Here is a 21,263-nt window from a genome sequence, read left to right as displayed (position 1 = left end):
CCAAGCTTGTGAGTACAAATGAGATACTACTACAGAGATACTTTTAGCAAAAAATTGAATTGGGTGTCAGTAAACGTTTTTAAAACTACAGTCCTGAGTTCCTCCTGGCTGCTGCTGTCCAGTACATCACCCATGCTGTTGAGATTGGCCTCTGCTCTGTAGGGAAGGGCCTGTTTGAGCTGGGAACTCTGCTTCTCTTCTAAGCAGTTCAACTGCAACATCTGCCCTAGTTCAGCTCTGCCACCAGCACTGCTATCCCGGCTGTAAGCAGTCTGCTGTGGAATGGATTTCTCCTTAATCCCACGCCCACTCTTGCAGCCAGAGGCTGTCCTGCCTCTCCTCTCCTCTCTGATTGAAGCTGGGCAAGTTCAGAGCAAGGCTGAGCACTGCCTGCGAGGGGTTACAGTGACCCTATTGCTCTCCCCCTCCCACACTCCTCTGGGTGCTGCCCCATCCTCAGCCTTTACAGAACCACTAGAAGACAGGACTGTGGGCTCCACAGCGGTGCTAAGAGACCTGAACATTAAGTAGTTCTTAATACTGTGCCAGAACTTGAGGGATTTAGCCCTAAATACAAATTTTCCTCTCAGACCACCTGTACAGCAAAGATGAAATATAATCTCCTTTTCTGCAAGGAACACTTCACAAACAGCGACCAACACCTTCTTACCCTTTATATCACAAGCTGCCACTTGGACAGTGAGCAAAAAAGCCACTCCACATTAGGAGTGAAAGTAAGGGAAGCAGGACCCTAGGGGTATATAATTTTTAGCCCACTCACCAAGTATTTGCCAACATCATAGCAGCAGAAATACAAAATAATGCTGCCTGGCTTCTTCTGTCTCCATTCTTGAAAGCTTAAATATTCAGCCTATGAGAGTTTGACAGGTATGTTTAGAGAGACTTTTATTTAGGCAAGTATGTATACAGCTTGATAGATTTGTCAAGTTACATGATGACAAAGGCACAAGAGATAAAAAACAGCTTTTGTTTGCAGTCACATAATATGAAAAATGTTTCTCAGCCTTAGCACAAGCAGGATTTTGTACATGTTTGTCCTTACTTCTTCTTTCTTGAGTAAGAGGCATCAGCATCCTGGAGTGAGAGCACATTAAATCAGTATTTTCCCCCCGCTTAAGTCCTTTGCCCACAGTGTTATTTTGTTTGAGCCAGCTTGTGACAGTGAGCAGTTACAGCATGAAGTAGGAAGTTTTAAGGTGCCACCCTTATTCTTGCATTTCCTGCTATTGCAGTACTTTAACATGGGGGTTTTTTGTACTGAGTTCAACAAAAACACAGTTAAGAAAAATCCCATCTACCAAGCAGGCCTGCAGGAACAGACCACTGCACTGCATTTCTCTGCAGGGGTGTAAGTGCATGTGAAGAGCCCTGACAGCCAGCAGTGTTGTGTAACGTACTTCTGGGAGGTGCTCCAGTTACGTACCCGATACAAAAACTAGACACAGCCAGGGGAGGTATTTTCAACGGCCTTAAATTATTTAACACAACTTGGAATTACGCTAGTGACCTCCAGCTCAGCTCTGTGCTAAGGGTGAGATCTGAACTTGCAGCCTGTGTGATGAAGACCAGAGCAAGCCCTTTGGCACCACACGATGGCCTGACTTCACCGCTGTGTGATGTGGCCACGCTGCAGTAATTCTAGACTAGAAGGCATGCAGCGATGAAGTTTGGCCTGGCAGCAGCTGCTGGGGAAGCGAGGAGGGGAAAAAGAAATGGATCCAAAATGCAATCCCAGAATTCCCATGGCTAAAGAGTCTGTCAGCAGAGTTAAAAAAAGCAAGCAGAGGAGTGAGGAATAAACTTACCACCCCGCTCTTAAAGTTCTGTATCCTCCTCTTGCCCATCCTGTTCATCAGCCACCAAGCCCAGGTGGGCGCATACTGCCAGAGGTAGCAAACAGCCAGGTAGGGATGGTCGCTGATCCAAGCCTCCTTCAGGTCATTGGCCATGCTGACCAGGGTGAGCCGGACGCAGCGGTCCGTCGGCATCTTGTGGGACTGATCACCGCTGTTCTCTATGGACTGGAGGGAAGAGCAAGTGAGGAGGGATTAGAATGGGGTCTCTGGGAGCAACAGAGGGAGAGAAAGGGCCAGGCTCTCTGCAATGGACACACTCCTCCCAGTTTCTCCACTGCGTGCAAGTGGAATAACTGGCCCATACAGCAGAGACTGGGGCCGGGGCACCCATCCTTCACCAGCCTCTAATATTTTTAACCACCTTCCTTAAGCAGGCATGCTGAAATAAAGCACCCTTTTAATGAATGCCTCAACTGATGGGTCAAAGGTTAAACAAAATGGCTGTCCAAAACTCCCTTGTGCTTCAGCATGGCTTCTGCTTTATCATGGAACAGATCTGTCAGAGCTGGTTACCCCTTCTGCAGCCAGCAGCTCTGAGAAATGGGAACTTTCCTGTTCCCAGCTGCCCACCCCATTATATGCTACGTTACTCAGTAACTAAGTTAGTAGATGAGGCCACATTCCCCATTAACTTAAATATTCCTGCCAGCTCTGCTCTCTCAAACAAGATAAAAGCAACAGGCTGTTTCAGTGGCAGGGATGTCGTGCTTGAAATCTTGTCCACATGTATTGCTTAGTGAACGTCAGCCGCAGCCCCGTGAATTTATATACATTTCACTCCAGCAATAACAGAATCCTCTGTCAATCTGTTATACTTCCCAGAGCAAAAGCAATTCTGGTCTAGATTTGGTCTTCCTCTGAGGTCTTTTGCAATGCTGAAATCTGAGGAATTTGTTTTGCAAGTTTACCAGACTGCTCAAAAATTACAGGTTTTCTTTCTTGGAAGTACGAAGCCAAAAGTCCTTTCAGAACCTGATTCAACAATGGGAGATTTCCCCCTCACACTGGTGGGCTTGTCCTGAGCTTTAAATTGATTGAATTTAGGACAGACTACATTTTGATATATCATAGTAGCAATTTTTGCGAGCTACTTTGTTAGACAGCCTTTATCAAAAGCAATTGTGCAGTTGGAGGGTTTTGCTTTTTCTCCTTGAACAATCCCTAACCACAAGCATGGGTGCCTCACATCAGCTGATTCTGGCAGCTTTGCCAACAACGGCGTCAACCGCACAGGGGACATCGTGACTAGCGCAAACAAAAAGCTACCTGTGCAGAAAGAACAGTGTTTTGCATGCAGAACTGTGTCCAGAAAAATCCCAGCCTTTCCCCCAAAACTGCAGCAGGGTGGCTGTATGGTAAATTTTACTAGATTTGGATCTTGGAAGAGAGAAGGCATAGCAATTCTCAAACGTTATTTTCATTTGATAGGGATTTGATACCACAAAGAATTGCAAGACTATACATAGTTCTGCACCAATCAAAGCATTTCTTGGTAAGATGATGAGGTTAGTGTTTGCTAGGAGGAGAAAAAGAAAACCACAAAAGGATCACTGTGCCTGCAGCAAAAGTTGGATTTATCAGAACAGAATTGAGTCCTTACCTTTGCAAGATTCTCCGTGAAGACATTCTGTATAATCTTAGACTGTACAGGCCCTGGGCATATGTTGATAATACTTATCTCAGGGTAGTCAGTCAGCTCAGTTCGAAGAGAATTAAAAAATCCCTAGAAGAATGGACTAGAATGTAATCTTCCTTTGCCATGTTTCCACATGTAGCAAGATTTAACTGACTACACATTTTCATACTAATCCTATGCTGTAAAGATAACGGTATTCCACTAAAAGCAATTCTTACTATGTTCTTTGACTTTTCACATTCAATGACATTTAAAATTTTGTCTGCAATTATAGATATTGATATGTAAGTCACTGAAGAATCTATCCTTGACTTCTCAAACACAAAATATTGTCTCTGAACTACAGCCAGATTTGCTGTCCCTGTACTGAGGATGAGCCTCACTGTTTGGTAGTGGAAGTGCCGCCAATCATAAGAACTACAATATCCTGGAAATTTTCTTTTGCAGGTGAATTGCGCTTTGTGATGAGATTAAAGATTTTAAATTGTTTCTATTGAGTAAGCAGCACTGATTTTATACAAGAGGAGGAGGAACACTTTCCAGCATATTAAGTCAAAGTTGCACCCTGATATTTTAGGGGGTAATTCTGCATCACTGGATTCACTGCAGAGTTTGAAATTTGCATCCGCATAGACAGAAATCTTATTTCAGCTCAGAAATATATTACCACTGTATTTAAGTGAAACTATAATTACAAAAGCTGCAAGTATTTCTTTTCTTTAAGCTAACAGGATAGAAGTTTTCTTAATCTCTGTAGCAATTCACATTTAGATAGCACCTATTCTGGGGAACATGACCAATTCAGGAAGGTGCTTCCTACCAAAGTTGCTGGTAAAGCGCTGCAGAGCTATGATTTAGCAAACACCACATCATCTCTTATCTTTGACCTGGTTAATAACAGTTCCTTGTACTTGTTCTAACATATAATTTTGTGTCACAACAGAGATGGAGAGCAAGCACAGGCTGATAAACTTCTCCCACCGAGCTTGGGAAGAGGGCTGGCTGACCCAGAGCTCTTCACAAAATTGCAACGCAGGGCTAAAATGGGTCAGATCTGCTCCTGTGATGACACAGTAGGAGCCAGCTGGGACGATCCACCAGAGCTGGGCAATGAGCTGCACACCAGTGCACACCTATGACCAAGAACATGGGCTCTAATTTCCCAATTGCTGGTGACTAAATCCAGTTTACAGATTGCATACACATTTTGCAGTTAGGTTCTGTAAAAACACTGACCATGTATTTAAAGTTATATGTACCTGCAGGCCCCGTATCTAGTATCAGATCTTCACAACATGTTATCAAAGCCCGAAGATAATGTAACTTCTAGAGGACTAAGTTCTAATATTGAGGACACTTAGATGCCCAGAATTCTGCTTCTGGACACACTGGAAAGCATCTCAGATCTGCCAACCACACAGTTGTTTTGATTAAAAAGCCAGGCCCTCCTGCCCTGGGGAGCCTCCTCCAGCCCTGGTGCACACCTTCTGATGTGGCCCCGATTCAGCTGTGCTTTACCCACCACTCCAGGCTAATGCCATAGCCCCAACCCACACTTGCCACAACTCCTTCTTTCCCCAAGGGGTCTTGAGACCACTTATCTCAGAAAAGCCCATTAACCCTGAAGTTGCGCAGTCCTGTTGCAGAAGTTGTGCTGTCAATCCAGCTGAGGAAAATGTAACAAGACCCCAAAGGGGAGAAGGAGGCAGTGTGTGTTGTGAGCACGGCCACTTGGGTGAGGGGAAGATGTGGAGCTGCTCCTTGTAGCCTATTCACCACAGGCTCTCCCAGAAACACAGCCTGAAAGTAGCCAACACAGCTATCTTCCCTCCTTGGGCAATCCTGAGTTATTCCAGCAATGGTGAACTGTGTGAGCAGGGCTAAGGGAGAGCTCTCCTAGCCCACACTCCCTTATCAGCCCCTGGTGATTCAGGACAGGGAGGAACAGAATTGACTCCCATTTTGCCTGAAGGAGACAAACTCGAGGCGTATTTCCAGGAGTTGAAGAGGTGGAAGGGTGTGTGTCTGTGATAGAAAGGAGGCCAGAAATATTGCTTGGTCACATGTCACAAAGGACCTACACCAGCTTAAATGCTGGGAGGCTTCTGGGATCCAAGTTCTACCTAAAAATGGGCACCTGCCCGCAGTCTTGAGTAGCCCCTCAAAGGCACATAGCTGTCGCCAGCTCTGTAGGCAACTCCAGACACCTTCCCTCAGAGGGCACTGGCTCTGGCATGCTCCATTCTGATTGCTGCCTCTCTCCAAGTATTACAAAGGGAGCCTTGCTGACTTGAACAAGTTGCAAGACACCAAAAGCTGAGCGTTGGCCCAGTGAGCTGAGGTTACCTTTGGAGATCCTGTCTGCACAGTAGCCAAGCACAGGGCTGCTGATGCTTTTTTGAGAGTGCTGTCTGCATAGCACTGTCAGTCTCTGCTATTTCATTAAAGGGTTGCACAGGCTGTAAACATTAAATACATGTAGCCAAAGATCGGGGCAAGCTCCTGTTTCTGCTCTGTGGCAATCCAGCTTTTCCCCTCCTCCATTTCAAGGAGTTTGTGTGCCTCCTCCTTCCCCTGTGCTGCAGTTCCAAGTTTTTACACCATGGAAGAGGTGTAGTCTTCCCTGGGGACACAGCATGGCTAGGACACTTGCTCAGATGAAATCCCGGCTGATACACACTCAACAGAGCCTCTCAAAGACCGGAATTTCACATACTCTCAGTCCCCTCTGGAGGCTCTATCTGCAGTATACACAGGTTCCTTAATTCCAGCACTTATCTTTAATATCCAAAGGTAGGTGGTAAGAAATTCTTCCACTTCCTCCCAAAAGAGAAGCTCAAAATTTCCAAGTAAAAAAAGAAAGTGCTCTCTTTCTTCAAATTCAGGCAGGGGCAGCCCCAGATTTGGGAGTAGTAAAGGAACTCAAGTGCAAGAGGACAGATCTGAGTGTTTCCACCAAACCCAGAGTGAAACCAGCTCTAACATACAGACACAGGATGTGTGGAAGAGGAACTGCTTTAAGCCATCTCTGGGCCTTTCCAGCTTAGTGACCAAACCCTAGAAGATACTGAAGAAGGCAAGGCTGAACTGACTTCTACTGTGACAGAAACATTTAGAAATTCCCCTAAGGACCAGAGACTGAACAAATTGACTTGTGGTTGCTGCTCAGTGCAGTCCGTCTGTTTATTAGACAAGTTCCTGATTAAGGAACATTTTGATGGCCACCATTTCCGATCCACTCCACATGCCACTGATTATATGAACTACAACTAGATGAATGGCACATGATCTCCATAAGCATCATCACACTGGGAGAGAAACTGCATCAGTCAGATGCAGACTCCTGTGGACTTGACTCATGCTCTTAGAGCACTCCCAGAACTGAAATAAAGGGTAATTTCATCAGTAGAATGTTGTTATGAAGAATTCCAACTGGCATGAATCAAAGTGTGATTGTCTCGAGAAGAAATTTCAATTCTTAGCAGAATTCCTTCCTTCCTCCTCCAACTGCCATTTAAAAGAAATTTAAAAAGAAAACAAACAAATAAAAACAGAACAAAAGGAGGGACATTTTCAAAAAAAGGCATAATTAAGATGGCAGCATTAACTGTGTCAGCTGTGGTAGACTCCAAGGCATGAATTTAAAAAGACAAAAACCATAATAGATTAATTCCTGTCAGATAGGCTCACATATTTAATAACTGGCAGCCAAAATACAATCTTCATTGCAAGAAGATCTTAGAATACAAGCTGATACATGCTGGGAAAACACAACAAGAAAAGCATCCACTTGATGCTTCATCTTACTGTTCCTTTACTCTCTCTCCAGCCATTTTTTCTTGCTCATCACCAGAGATGGGCTACTGGGCTATCTGAAAGGGACTGTCATTCCTACAGACTGCCTTTACCTGAACTGTACTGGTGAAGTTTGGTATTTCAAAAAAGATCTTCTAGTTTTTGCAGGTTTCATGCCCACTTCTAACCATAACTCCAGCTTGATAAGAGACTCTCAAGACAGAGTCTTTTCAGAATCTGTATTGCAAATCACATGTTTTAACACCTGCAATTAGTATTTGCAGAATTACTGTTAAAGAAGCAAGAAAGGTTTGGAGTCTGGCCTGGTTGTTGGGCAGAGGGAGAATCTAACAAAGATATGAGCAGTTCAGTTACCTTATTTTTAATTAATCCAGAAATTTTAGTAAACTATCTCTTTAAAGATCAAGAACATGGAAGAAGCTTAACATGAGATTCAGAGGTCTGAGGATTTTTAAAGCAACACCTGAGTTCCTTGTGTTCTGCAACTAATTAGCCATGCTTAGATCAACTACACCACACCCAAAAGATAATTCAACCGAAAGAACGGTTAATAAAGGAGTATAAAGGGAATTCATGCTTCTGCTCCTTGCATTCTTCTAATTTAAATCTACTTCAAAAGCTGGCCTCTAATGGGCCATTTCATCACTGCCACTCAAATGAAGAGCAGCAGATCTCTCCCCATCACTTACCAAAAACTCTTTATTAGCAGAGGCCTGTCACTGTCTTCTAAATCTTCATTCTTTCAAGTGTCTCGTGGCTTTGCAGTGTCAGCCCCTTGTTATATTTTTGCTGGTTTTAGTCAAATTTACAAAAACATACTGATCCCATAGCTTAAGCAGTGATTTACTGTTTATGTGCTTAAATCCAGCAGGGAGTAAGAAGGTGCCAGCTGTTTAAATCATCACTGAGTACAGATGAACTTTATTTTACTGAGATCAAAATGTACATTAGCAGGAAGTCAAACAGTGGTGAAAGACAAATATGTCTAAATAAATTTACTAGTTAAACAAATGATTCAATGATACAGGCTTTCTTTTTTCCCCAGATACTCTTCTGAGCTCTTACGTTTTTCTACACAAGTGAGACTACTTTCAAAAATTCTTTCCAAGCAATACTGAAAGTTAAGTGTTAGGCAGAAGGTAACTTCCCAAGACACTATGAGCTGCCAGTTCATCACACCACAACAAGATTCAGAACTGTTGGGAAGATTTGTTCAGGTGTTCCCAGCTAGGTCAGGTATTCTCATTTCTCTGAGTAGTCTACTTTACCGCTCACTGTTCTCACTTTACTGTCATAAAGATTTTCTGTAGTCTTAAAACTCTCACCAGTGACTTTCCTCCCTAACTGAATTAAGATGAGAACATTAGGGCTTCTATATGCAAAAAATCCCCTGATTTAGACATTCCTTCATCTGAAAACCAGAGGCTAAGATCTCTGTTTTTTACACTGGAATTTAACTACATAGTGTTTAGGATCAACTAAGATGGCATTTGAATTTTAGTCAGGAAAATAAATCTACACTGGGAGCTGAGATGTTTCACATTTCACAGCAAATTAATTTTAAAGGACTTTCAAAGCCTGGAAAAGCTACATATACTGGGTGCAACTTCAGGCGAGACTTGTGTTTTCTGCAAAGAATAAAGTCCTCTGCTACAGTACTAACTGATACTGGTCTATTACACAACAAGACTTAATTAACCTAAGAAATTTAACTTACCTGCAGAGCATGCTTGCTGGCACAGTACCCAGAGGCAAGAGGAGCTCCCATGATACCCATCACACTGCTCACAGTAACAATCTTTCCTTTTTTCCTTTGGATCATGTGATTCAGGACATGTTTTGTTAAAGAGATTGTACCTAGGTAGTTGAGTTCCATTATGGCACTGTAGACATCCAGGTTTGTATCCACAAACAGAGAACGTTGGGAACGTCCACCATTGTTGACCAAAACATCAATCTCAGGAAAGATACAATGATAAATTAATATAACACATTTCCTTCAATATTTATGCTTCCTCAGGCAATCATTACGTGACTATTCTCTTCCTTCTAGCATCACCTCTGCCATACACAAGATGTATCAGTTGCTGAAGAAGCTTCAGCAGTTGCTCTCTCCCACAAGAATTCCCCTTCGATTTGAGGGCTGGCTAATTTTGAGCTGAGTCAACAAGACAGGAATACAGTGTTTGATGCCAAACAAGGTTAACAGGAACAGTACAGGAACGTTGGCAGCTGGAAAGTTGTTTTCCACACAACATTTTTTAACCCTACAGCACTGTAGCAAGAAACACTTAATGCTCAGGTCCTGCAAGGTGACCTCTGAAATACATTCTGTGCAAAACCAGAAAACAATTAGAGTAAAGAACAGAAGACAGAAATCTGGCAACAATAGTTTCACTGTGAAACCAAAATATCAGTGGACCTAGCTTGTAGCTTTGCATGTTGTACTTTTAACATTAGGTACATCTGACTGCTATTTTCTTAACTTCATATTCTGGTCCAACAATTTAGAAAACCATGCACAAAACAAGGAAAACAATTGTGCCTGGTGTCCAGTTTTGTCCCATGTGGCTCTGAACCCAAATTACATGGATTACTGAAACTACAAAAAAAAAGGTTCTGACATTCATACTCAATTTTAAGCCCTAAATATACAATTAAGAATTGTTCCCGTTGGTCCAGAAATTCAGTAACATCAAGCAAGTGAATTTTTAGTTCTTGTCAATGACCAGTGATTATTTGTTCATTGCTACATCTCTGTAAAGCCTGCTGAAACCCAGAATCAAGCAACAGAAGGGATGAAAATTCAGGTACTTTTTGGCAAATGAATACTGAAACTTAAGAAAGGTGTAGACACCAGTGAATTTACCATAGAGTAAAATAAAAGTGAAATACAAACATAAATGCAGGGATAGGAGATGGAGAAGAAAAAGAAGTCTAACTCCAGAAGCACACCTTACCTTGCCAAAATGCTTAAGAACACTGTTGGTTGCAGCTTCATGAGAGCTTCTATCAGTCAAGTCAAGACGCAGGACAAGGATATCTTTTTCACCCAAGTTGCTAATCTCTAAAAACAACCATAAAGTGAATAGGAACCAGTAAGATTCCTGACATAACAATTGTCTGCTTTAAACATCACATTTTCACTAAAAAGACACCAAGAAACCACAACATTAAGTTGGAAATAAAATCCTTGCTTTGATTTAATTTTGAACTCCACATGGAATCCATTTTTAATCTGTTCCTACCAGGTCTTTCTTTTCTCATCATTATGTTTTTGCTTGTCAAAAGCTTGACTTTATTAAACAGTCTTGTGTAGCACAACACAGACAAATCAATTCTCCATATAAATTGCAACAGTTGGGAGTAACATACAAGAGGATTATCTGATACTGAAATTTTTCGCTGAGCCCCTCGGAAGTACAGCGTATTGGCAGCCTTGACACTTTGCTTGGATGTTAACTGGTCAAGCATGTTTATTCCTGACAATAGGACTGATACAATTTAGACCCAATACACAATATATATATACATGAGTAGCAATAAGACAAAGTCTAGAGAAGCCAAATTATTGGAGGAAGTAGGAGAAGGTTTTTGTTTAACTGACAGCTTTTAATATATCCATCTCCTGAAATAAAAGTCAGCTGTCATAAAGTTCAGGCCTTCATGTTGAGCGTTGCTTCTACTGTCACTTCAGAACAACTGACCTTTTCCATAAAAAGTATTTCTCGAGAAGTAATTTGTTACCCTGGGGTTTTGGGGCAGATGACTCACAAAAATAAAATCTTCAATGTTAATATTTTCAGATTTTAACTGCATATAAAAAGATTTTTTTACTTTATGTAAGTTTGATAGCACTGTTTTTGTTTCTGAATTGACTCCTAGCCACAACTAAGTGGTATCTGCTCCCCTTTAACCAGCTGCCCTCTTTAGAAAGCCTAAGGCTCTGATTTTTAATTACTACTTCTTACATATACATGTAAAGTTGAACTTTGTCTTTACAGTGATGTATAAATAAGGAGGTTACTTAAATCCATAAGTTGCCTCTGTTCAAAGGTCACTAGCATTTAGACTACTGGTTAAAATAAACCCATCTGCCTGGTTTAAAGCTACCAGTATTTCCTTTTATTGCTCCTTCCAACCCCTCCATGTGCATTTTCCCCTCCATTTCTTCCAAACACACAACAGTAAAATCCATATAGTTTAAACTACCCTCTCAGAGACACACCTCTACCTCACACTCCCTCAAGCAGATTTGCACAGTTGAAAGTTACTGGGATGTGGAGCGTTTCTGCTATGGATTAACAAGACCACATGGTCAACCCAGACAAGAAAGCTACACAGGGCAGAAAGAAAAAAGCAGAGGAAGAGACAGACTGCTGATAAGGAAGGAAATGCTCTTTTATATGATGTAAGAAACTTTTGACTTCAGAAAATATCAAACCAGAAGCCTAGTTCTTGTTTTGGAGCAATCTGTAGATTTCTTTTGGAGAAATCTGATTCCCACTCCCTGAAGCACACAGACTGTGTATCTCTATCATTCCTACTTCTTTCCTAGGGTGAGGAATCCTTGCTCTAGTCACTCCTTATAGATAGATTTTACAAAACTTTAAACATTTTTGCTACCCTTTTTCTAAACTTCTTCTACTGTCCACTCATCCCATTGTTCTTCTGGCAGATGACCAGAACTGTGCACTCTGTTGAAGGCATGTACGTGTACCAATTTATACATTGTCAGAATGACGTTCTCCATTTTATTAATAATCCTTCCCAAAGCTCAGTCCACCCAGAACAAAGGCCACGTTCACACAGCTGTGAAATTGCACTTCTAGTGCACAGTATTTTCTGGAGGTCCTTTAAAGCCTCCTTACATAGAAGCTTTATACCATATGGCCTCTGGCCAGGATCAAACTGTTTGACCACCAAGCAGCAGGCCTTCCGATTGCCATTTTCCTACTAATGTCGAGGTTCATTAAGTTCTAGTTACTTTTTAACTAAAATATGGTTACAATCACCTAACGCTAACTTGTTTTTTGAAAGACTGCTACATGAAGAACACTGACTTAGAAAAATATTTTTTACCACACCAAGTGTGCACCCCCTTCCCCCAGGATCTCTTACCGGATTTCAGAACAACTCTTTCTTAATACACGTAAATCCAAGATCAGTTTCTCCTAACCTGATAAATGCTATTACTCAGCATAGACCCTTCATGTCACAGCTCTTCAGCACTTCCTCTTCTTTTATTTCTGTCTTGTATGAAGCCCTTTAACAGCACACAAGCTTTTAGCAGAGGCTGAACAACGTGACCTCCTGAGGCCCATTCCCACCTCAATTACTGTAATTTATAGATTGTCTGTCATTCATTTGGTTTATCTATATTTAAACAAAAATTTGAGCTTTCAGACCCCTCATCTACTTCTTTTTTTCTTTTTAGGGCTTGAGACAAAACAGCCTCTAAAATTACAGGTGAAATTCAAATCCTGCTGCAGAGAGTGGTTGAGGGAAATACAGAAGACACTTGCAGGAACCACATAAGTTATACAAGTTGTTTTCCCTCCCTCCTGCAGAGAAGCGTTGAGTTGGCATGTGCGTGACTCAACAGGTATTACCATAGCTTTTTCGGTGCTTTCCTTCTCTCTCTCTCCTTAGCTTTTAAGCACTGCAGAATGCATAAACATGCATCATAGGGCGGTGTCTCTGAATTTTGAACAAAATAAATGTGCTTGCTTCTAACATTAACATGAAAATTATCTAGTTAAGTTGCTGCTGTGTATAGCATCTACAGTTGGGATGTTAAAGCCTATTAGCTCCAATTATGCCACAGAATTCAGCCAAATTCAAGTTGGATGTTATATGTTGTAGCTCAATCTGAATTCATCCCATGCTACTCAGACCTTACAAAATACTCTTGAACTCAATTGCAAAAAGGAAACATGCAGGTGGAAACAGGGACAAACTGCCAGGAGGCACGTGGACCCACTCCCCAAGCATGCAGGGATGGAATCAGGAAGACAACACTCAGACAGAATTGCAACTGGTGAGGAATGTGAAAGGCAACAAGGGCTTCATAGGTACAGCACCAACAAAAGGAAGACCAAAGACAGAGTGAGCTCACTGCTGAAGAGGATGGCGAGGAAGTGACGAAGGGCACAGAAAAATGAGGTACTCATTGCCTTCTTTGCCTTAGTCTTCACTGGCAAGATCTCCTCTCAGGTCTCCCACACTCCCATGGCTAGACTCTGGGGGAAAGAAATACTACCAACGTCAGAGGATGACCGAGTTAGGAACAAACTGCACATATAAGCAGGGCAATATATACATCCAAGATTTACAAGAGCTGACCAATGATAGTCATCTTTGGAAGGTACCTAGTAAGTGGAGTAGCTCCCCACTGATTGGAGAAAACCAAATGTCACACAGCCTAACCTCAGTCCTTGGGAAAATAATGCGGCAACTTTCAAGTACATGTAGGGCAACAAGGTGACTGGGAAAAGCTGGAATAGATTTAGCATGGACATATATTGCCTGACAACCTCAATTGCTTTTTGTGACGAGATGACTGGCTCTGGGGACCAAGAGAGAGAAGTCCAGGTTGTTTACCTTGACTGTTTAGCCTTCTACACTGTCTTCCATAGCATCCTTGAAGCTATGCTGGGGAAATATGAGGGGTCTAGATGAGTGGATTACAGTGCAAGTGAAAAAAGAGGCTGGATCACTGGGCCCAAAGAATAGCAATCAACCATTCCAAGTCTAACTGCTGGCCAGTTATAAGTGGTATCCCTCCATGATTAATGTATTTTAATGTCTTCATTAATGACTCAGATGATGGGACAAGACACAGGTTTTCAGCAAATTTTCAATTAACATCAAGTTCAAAGGAACAGTTGCTATGCTGGAGGGGAGGATTGGCATTCAGAGGCAGCTTAACAAGCTGTAAGAACAGTCTGACAAACCGCATTAAGCTCAACAAAGTCAAATGCTAAATTTCACACCTGGAAGGATAGAATAATACCACACAGTACTGCCAGCCAACGTTCAAACGGACAGGTATCAGCTCTCCCAACAGGACCTCAGGTCCTGATGGAAGAACAACAGCAAGTGGAATGTAAGTCAGCAATGAGCTCTGGCAATCACAAATTCTAGTGGGCTGCACTAGGCAAGAGCAGACTGAGGGAAGTGACTTTTAAGCACCTGCACTTAAAAACTGCATCTGAAGTACTGCATCCAATTCTGGACCTACCTAGTTCAAGACAAATACTGATAAACTGGAGACTGTAGCATAGGGCCATTAATACAGTTAGGAAGTCTAGCACACGTGATAATCAAGGAAAGGGGTGGCAAGCTGGGTTTATATAGCCTTAAAAAAAGAAGGATAAGAGGGTAAGGTGGCCCAATTACTCTCTTCCACTACTTGAAGGCTGGCTATAAAAAATATGGAATAACTATGTTCCTAAAGAGTTTCCAATATTTCTAGTAATCTGACCTATAGTTAAAATAAAATTCAGCAGTGTATGTTTGCAAAATACATGGCTACATAAGACTTTAAAGCTAGTATATACCACAGCTAAGACATTCACAGGGTTACTTCAACTTGGCAGAGGCAGAAATTATCTTACATAAATCTATACTCTTGGTTCACACCAACTGATATTATTCTTCTGAATATTCCTTAGCACATCGCACTCTCATACAAGTGGTGACTGAAAATGGATATCCAGGATTATGGCTCCTGCCAGCCTATCTAGTGTTACCAGTTTTGCAATGACAGCAAACAGCCACATATGCCAGTGTAGCTGCATACTTTCACTGACCGCTAAACATTGCATCATATAACATTGAAAAGTTGCCATGATCACCACTTGACCACACTGTCATCTTCTGTCTCTTGCTTCCTTTTGAAGATAACTATTTAAGTGACTGCTTTTCTGAAGCATTAGAAAATAGAAATAAGGAGTTGTGCATTTTTTAAGCTCCTTGATAAGTTTTCATAGTAGCCCACTGCAACTTTTAGATTTCTAGAAACGTTTAGGTGCTAACTCAAGACAAACATTTCATTATTCACCAGCAGTCATTCCAAGTAAACTCTGGACACTGTCAACAATACCAGGAATTAACTGTCAGTGTTGTAATATATGCCGTATAAAACCCCACATACTGAGCTACAGAGGATATAGAGTCTGAATAGTTAATATAATGTTAATCATGTTCAAAACTTCTATTTATCAACATGAATTAATTGTCTAACCCACTTGCTGTCAAGATAGAAATCAGGAGGGAAAAGAGAAACAGGAGGAATGAAGCCAAACTACTGACTCAGCAGGCATATGGAAGATAATTTGAATAGTTAAACATTCTGCTTCACACTTGTTCCTCTTGATCTACAGGAGATCCTCTTTCTTGCACTTGCTCAGAACAACTTTTTCAGAACGTTTCTATTAATTCCTTTTCCAAAGAGGAAAGTCAGTTGTCAGTCTGACTGCAACATGCACAAACCTGAAGGAAGACGACTTCTTAATAGCATGCAGCTACATGGTTTGGTTCTTAATAGGATGATACCCTCAGACTGTTTCCTTCCTTCCCCACAGTATTTATCTCTTTTCTTAATCTAGCATTTTACAAGACTACCTGCATTGATAATAAGATTTATAGGGAACATTGTCTTATGAAGGAACTCATACTGCAAGTCTATACAAAGGCTTCTCACTCATGGAAAAAAAATACCAGCTTCAAACGTACAGTGAAAGCTTACTTTGATCATGTATAAAGTTTACTTTCATCATGAAATTTATTCCTGTGATATAGGGGTTAGTATTTCTGTGACAACTCTATCACAGCAAGAGTGGAACTGCTCACATGAGGCGGCAAGTTGTACTTACGAAGGCATTTCTTCTTCACTCTTTCCAGCTCATCCTCTCTTCTTGCTGAGATGGCAAGCAAGGCTCCTATCTTTGATAGCTGGTAAGCCAACTCTTCTCCAATTCCACTTGAAGCTCCTGTCACCCAGACAACCTTGCCACGCAGTTCATGTTCTAGCAAAAGAATCAAGAAAGTAGTTCACACATTGCTAGGATTAGCATTTAAGACACTGCAGAGGTATAACTTGATACCGTTTTTATGAAATATGCTTGATTTTTTTGGCTATTACAAAATCCTGACTTCTTTATTTTTTGGTCATGTGCAGTTGTGAAATTGTTCATAGCTGTTCTGTTGTCACTTGAACTTTGTTTCAAGGCTAATCTGAATAAACACTGATTATCTACCTGATGGAAGAAATCTGATCGCATTTCTGCAAGCCATTCCTACATATCATTTCCACAAACCTCATCAAAAACAGCTTCAGAGGAAAAGGGAGAATACTTGGAAATGACAGAAAACAGTTACTGTTTTACAAATCCAAATAAAAGCCTAAGCAAACCTTTCCTGATAATGTTCTACCTCAAAAATGTTCCTAAGTAATTGTTGACAGAAGAAAATTCTCTGAACAAAGACACCCAATCATAACAAACCAAATGGGTGTTCATCCACTCTGTTTTGTATCAGATGTAGGTTAATTCCTGCATTGGCTGGAGTACAGTACACAGAGTTCCCAAGGTGTAAGCTCATATGTGAATTTCCCATGTACTCACAGTTCCTGCCCAGACATGCTTTTTTAACCTGTAGTAAAAAAACCCCGAACATCTTCCTCCTTTTACTCCTCTGCTTATATGCCTGTTCCTCCTTTTTTGCATTCATCCCCACTCCATGATACACCTCGGTTCTGGGAAAAGGCTTAGCTTTCCAAACACATATCTGAAATCACCAAATACAACAGATGGATGAAAATCACCCATTTAATTCTAGAACACAATTTAAGGATGAATGATCACAAATATTAGAACACTTTCCAGAACTTATCATTGCCTAACAGTCGTATGCGTCCTTCAAGATTAGTCTTAGTGAACATGAGTCTTAGGGAAAATCTGACTCAAGCACTCAGAGCACTGTTGACAGGAGCTCTTCCTTCTATTTCTCATGTTTGTACAGAAGAGTATTCCCACAATGTCTAGCCAGCCAAGAAAGATTTCATGGTATAATTCAAATAGCAGAGCCAAATGTAGTTCCTGAGACTAAAGCCAGTTCTATCCTGAAAAAGGCTAGAACAGCATTTTTCAGCTCACTGAAACTCACCCACTCGTTTAATTTAACAAAAGTACTTTTTCAGTGCAGCCAGTGGCTGGGACTGCTTTTACTTCCTGTTTACTTCAGTAATCAGTTCCTGGTTCTCTCTACACCATGCTGTGTTTCAAATTCTGCTTTCAGAGTCTTAATGACATAAATCCCGTGAAGAGATCAGCAACAAAACCTTCTACCATTCTGACATGACCAGAGAGTACTTAGATCCCAACTTGAGTTTGTGGGACTAGCAGAGAATTTTGTCTTATTTTTAAACTATTTTAGCCAAAGAAAAATCCCTCCTAAAACCAAACCGTGGTGGTTTGGCATTTGGGGGTGTGTGTGTGTGTGTGTGTGTGTGTGTGTGTTTACTTTTAAAAGCAATATCAACAGCAACAACAGTCACTTTCCAAAGGAGAGATGTATTCTAAGATTATGAGTAGGAGGTGGAAAGAGGCATTGCTGAAATTGTAGGAATAACCACTGATAACAAATGGCTGATGTCTGTAAAGCTTATTCACACTCTTCTACAGTTTTATACCAATTCATTGACTTAAGCACAAGAAACATGTGGGTTCATCTCTCCTATTATGGTTTGGGATTTTTTGGCAGAAAACCCGTATAGACAAATACTACATGAACAAAACAACATGGACATACTTTCAACCCTGCTTACCACACTCATCTCCTCTTGCTACTGAAAACAAATCCGCTTCCTCCTACTACTCAGTTTCCCTGTTCCCAACCTGTCTTGGGCAGATTCACTGCAGTTATTCAGGATCTTGTTCTGTGGACAGAATAATTAACTGAGATAAGGGGAGTTTTCCACTGATTCCCCAATGCTGATAGTTACAAAGCACTGAGCTACTGGGAGTTAACATAATGGAAAGCCTAGCCCAAATGCCATTGTAGAGCAAGTATCGAAGCACCAGTTTGTTCTAGAATAAATGTGTTGTCACTAGAAATAAGTTTAAAAATTAACCATGACAAATTAAAAAATAAAAGCTATTACTAATCGTTAACTACTGTGTTAGAAGGCATAGCAAATGAGAGGTTGAACACAGTAGTACTGCAAGTAATCCAAGACGTGCTTTTGTAGCTCTGTTCAGGGTTTTTTTCCAACATTTTAAGCTTCTATAGCACAAGGTTGCCATCTCATTTCATTCACGAAAAAATCTGGCACGATGAAGAGCAGGAGGTTGCCATGTCATTTCATTCATGAAAAGAATTTGGGATGGGGAGGTTTAAAGCTCTACATCCTCCCCACAGCCCTAAGGAATCATACTGTTATACTCAGCTTTAAGAGTACTCTGTCAGATACGTAGGCTTTCATATGTAAAAGGATCCTCCTTAGCTTGATAGTATTACACTGCCTGTGAAAAGCACGCTGTTAGAGTGGCTGCTGTTCAGTTAATGAAACACAACACATAAGGGAAGTCATCCAGCACCCAGTAACCCTTGTCTCCCACCCACACAAATATTTAGAAGATGGGAAGGAATCCAGCACCTGCCAATGACAAAATCCAGAAATGAATTCTCCCTATAGAATTCAATAGTTGAAATGGAACCGGTCTTCCTATATTAAGACCTTTCTTCATAATTATAGTTTACAGCACAAGAGAAAGGAACATATGAGATCAGTTTGCTTCCTGGTAAGTATTTTTATCTCAGAAAAATTTGACATCCATAATAATGTTGGAGAAGTGATAACACAATATAATGACTGAAAGAGTGACAGCTCTAATAACAGCTTTAAATAAAAATCAAGGGTTTTCTCCACAGGATCCACACGTTACTTACCTAGGCATGCTACATTATGTGTGCAATATGGGGAAGAGGAAGAGAAAAGAAGAACATATTTAAAGAAATCTTTTATAGTGTTCGTCCCTTCTGATTTCCTACCTGAACAGTTAGGATCAGCACTGTGTCATCACCATCCCACGTGTATATGGCTGAATAGCAGCAAAATGCCACTTAACTACTTCCTTTTCTGCTACATATTTAAGTTAATTACAAGTACTGAGGCTGGGAGATGGGGGCGAGGGCAAAACACAGTTCACCTCTTTGCAGGTCAGTGTTGTCAACATTGACAAAATTCTGCCTGCACATTGAAATAACTACATCAGAAAATTACTACATTGCTCTTTATATGGGAACTTTTAGAGACTAGTTAAACAGTTTCCAGGCTTCCAGTAAGACTGAAGGCTACATTCAAATAACACTATGTCTGCCTGAGAGCTCCTACATTTTGATGTGCATTGCACATAGATCCCTCAGGACAAAGCTTCAATTCTGTTTGTATTAGTCAAGATTTATCTTGTTTCTCTGCCCTGAGTCTTTACATGACCTTTGCAAAATCCACGCATGAAGCTCTTCTTATAGCATGATTTTTTCTTATAGCAAGGGAACTACCTGGTAAGAGTTACTATAAAACTTTGGGCTGCATCTCCAAAGAGTTACGTAAGATTGCTCACTCAGATTTAAATTTAGTATTTCTTAGAGCTTTATTACTTGTGCATGCTTTTCTATTCTCTTCTCCATTACATGGAATAGCACTTTTGCAGTAAGCTTCTACTGACAGCAGAAGACAGATGTCTCAGCAAGCTTGTCCTAATCTTCCCTCAAGCCTGTCCTAACAGCAACCTTCACGCACACCACCATCCCCTACCAAATCATGGTCTCAAGCCCAAACCTTTACTCCATCGTTTCCCCACAGCACACATTCCTGATCCAACTTAATTCAATGCAGTCCTATCTCCCCATCTCAAGACAACATCCAGTTTAATTTCTGAATGAAACAGCTTATAGTGTCCCTCATCCCATCTTCTATTAGATCAGCTTTTTCTCCCAATGGGTCAGATGAAAGAAGAGGGTGTTGCGTGATCACTGACAGCACCATCTCCCCGCTTTCACCTCAACCACCTGCACCCAGCAGCTCACAGCAGCCCCAAATTGCCACTAAACTGAGGGGGAATATTTGGAAATTTGTGGGTTTTCTAAATAAAAGATTCTATTAAGCAAATAAAATCCATGATTTTTAAAGATATTTGTCCAGAAGTAGGCAGGATTAGAAAGAGCAACATGAGCAGGAATTGAAAATCCCTGTGTGACAGCATTTAATTGAACTTTTGTACCCACAGGTGTCAAAAGCAGCGCCTTAGAAAAGTGGTGTAAAACCACAGACAGCACTCGTGTGGTGCTGTCCCCTTACGCCATTCAGGGTACAATTCTTGGAAGAGGAAACCCGTTTAATCTGAACATTAATATTCATGCTTACTTCATTGTAAACACTTTCAGCACTACTGTGAAACTGAGATCTGCTTGAAGGTGTCAACAAACTGAAACAGAAGCTGAACAGACTGCAAAGAAACCGACCCTGATGTGCCAAGCATCCTCTTTTCTCACCGCCCCTCCTTCGACACTGCCCAGAAACAGGGCAAAACAAACATTTTTGGGCCAAAGCAGGCAGCCCTCACCACAGATCTGCTGGAGCTCACCGCTGCTGTGAAGTCGCTTTCAGAGAGCGACTTTATTGGCATGAGGGGCACCGCACGCCTTGCTGGATAAGGGCAGGGAAATTATGCTTCTGGGGTCACTTGTATGGACGAGCCCGTGGGGCAGCTGCCGAGGATCGGTTCCGCTGAGCTGAGGCGACCCCAGCCCGGTCCCTGGGGACCCCTTTCCTCCCCGCACGCCGCCCTCCCTTTTCGCCTCACGAAGCGCCCCAAACTCGGCCCGCGGCGACAGCGCGCCCCGCCCCGGCCCCCCCCTTCCCCTCC

The 21,263-nt window shown here is 41.6% G+C and overlaps 1 protein-coding gene across 2 annotated transcripts in view; it reads right to left on the bottom strand.

The window, feature by feature from the left end:
- Window positions 1-891: 891 nt before the first annotated feature.
- DHRS7 (dehydrogenase/reductase 7) overlaps window positions 892-21,263 on the bottom strand; it is a 36,421-nt gene continuing 16,049 nt past the window's right edge. The window contains exons 1-8 of one of the 2 annotated variants that reach the window (XM_026850117.1): window positions 18,161-18,282; window positions 16,209-16,361; window positions 13,448-13,571; window positions 10,290-10,396; window positions 9,047-9,286; window positions 3,478-3,600; window positions 1,827-2,042; window positions 892-1,095 (exon numbers count right to left, since the gene is read on the bottom strand). In XM_026850117.1, the coding sequence (XP_026705918.1) occupies window positions 1,060-1,095; window positions 1,827-2,042; window positions 3,478-3,600; window positions 9,047-9,286; window positions 10,290-10,396; window positions 13,448-13,502 (777 nt within the window). In that variant the 5' untranslated portion in view covers window positions 13,503-13,571; window positions 16,209-16,361; window positions 18,161-18,282 and the 3' untranslated portion in view covers window positions 892-1,059. Of the gene's footprint in view, window positions 1,096-1,826; window positions 2,043-3,477; window positions 3,601-9,046; window positions 9,287-10,289; window positions 10,397-13,447; window positions 13,572-16,208; window positions 16,362-18,160; window positions 18,283-21,263 lie in introns of those variants that run through there. The other variant, XM_026850118.1, reaches the window with a different exon arrangement.

The sequence above is a fragment of the Athene cunicularia genome (genome assembly GCF_003259725.1).
Source record: "Athene cunicularia isolate RWA chromosome 5 unlocalized genomic scaffold, athCun1 chr5_part1, whole genome shotgun sequence".
NCBI classification, from domain to species: domain Eukaryota; kingdom Metazoa; phylum Chordata; class Aves; order Strigiformes; family Strigidae; genus Athene; species Athene cunicularia.
This window is presented reverse-complemented; position numbering and strand designations above follow the sequence as displayed.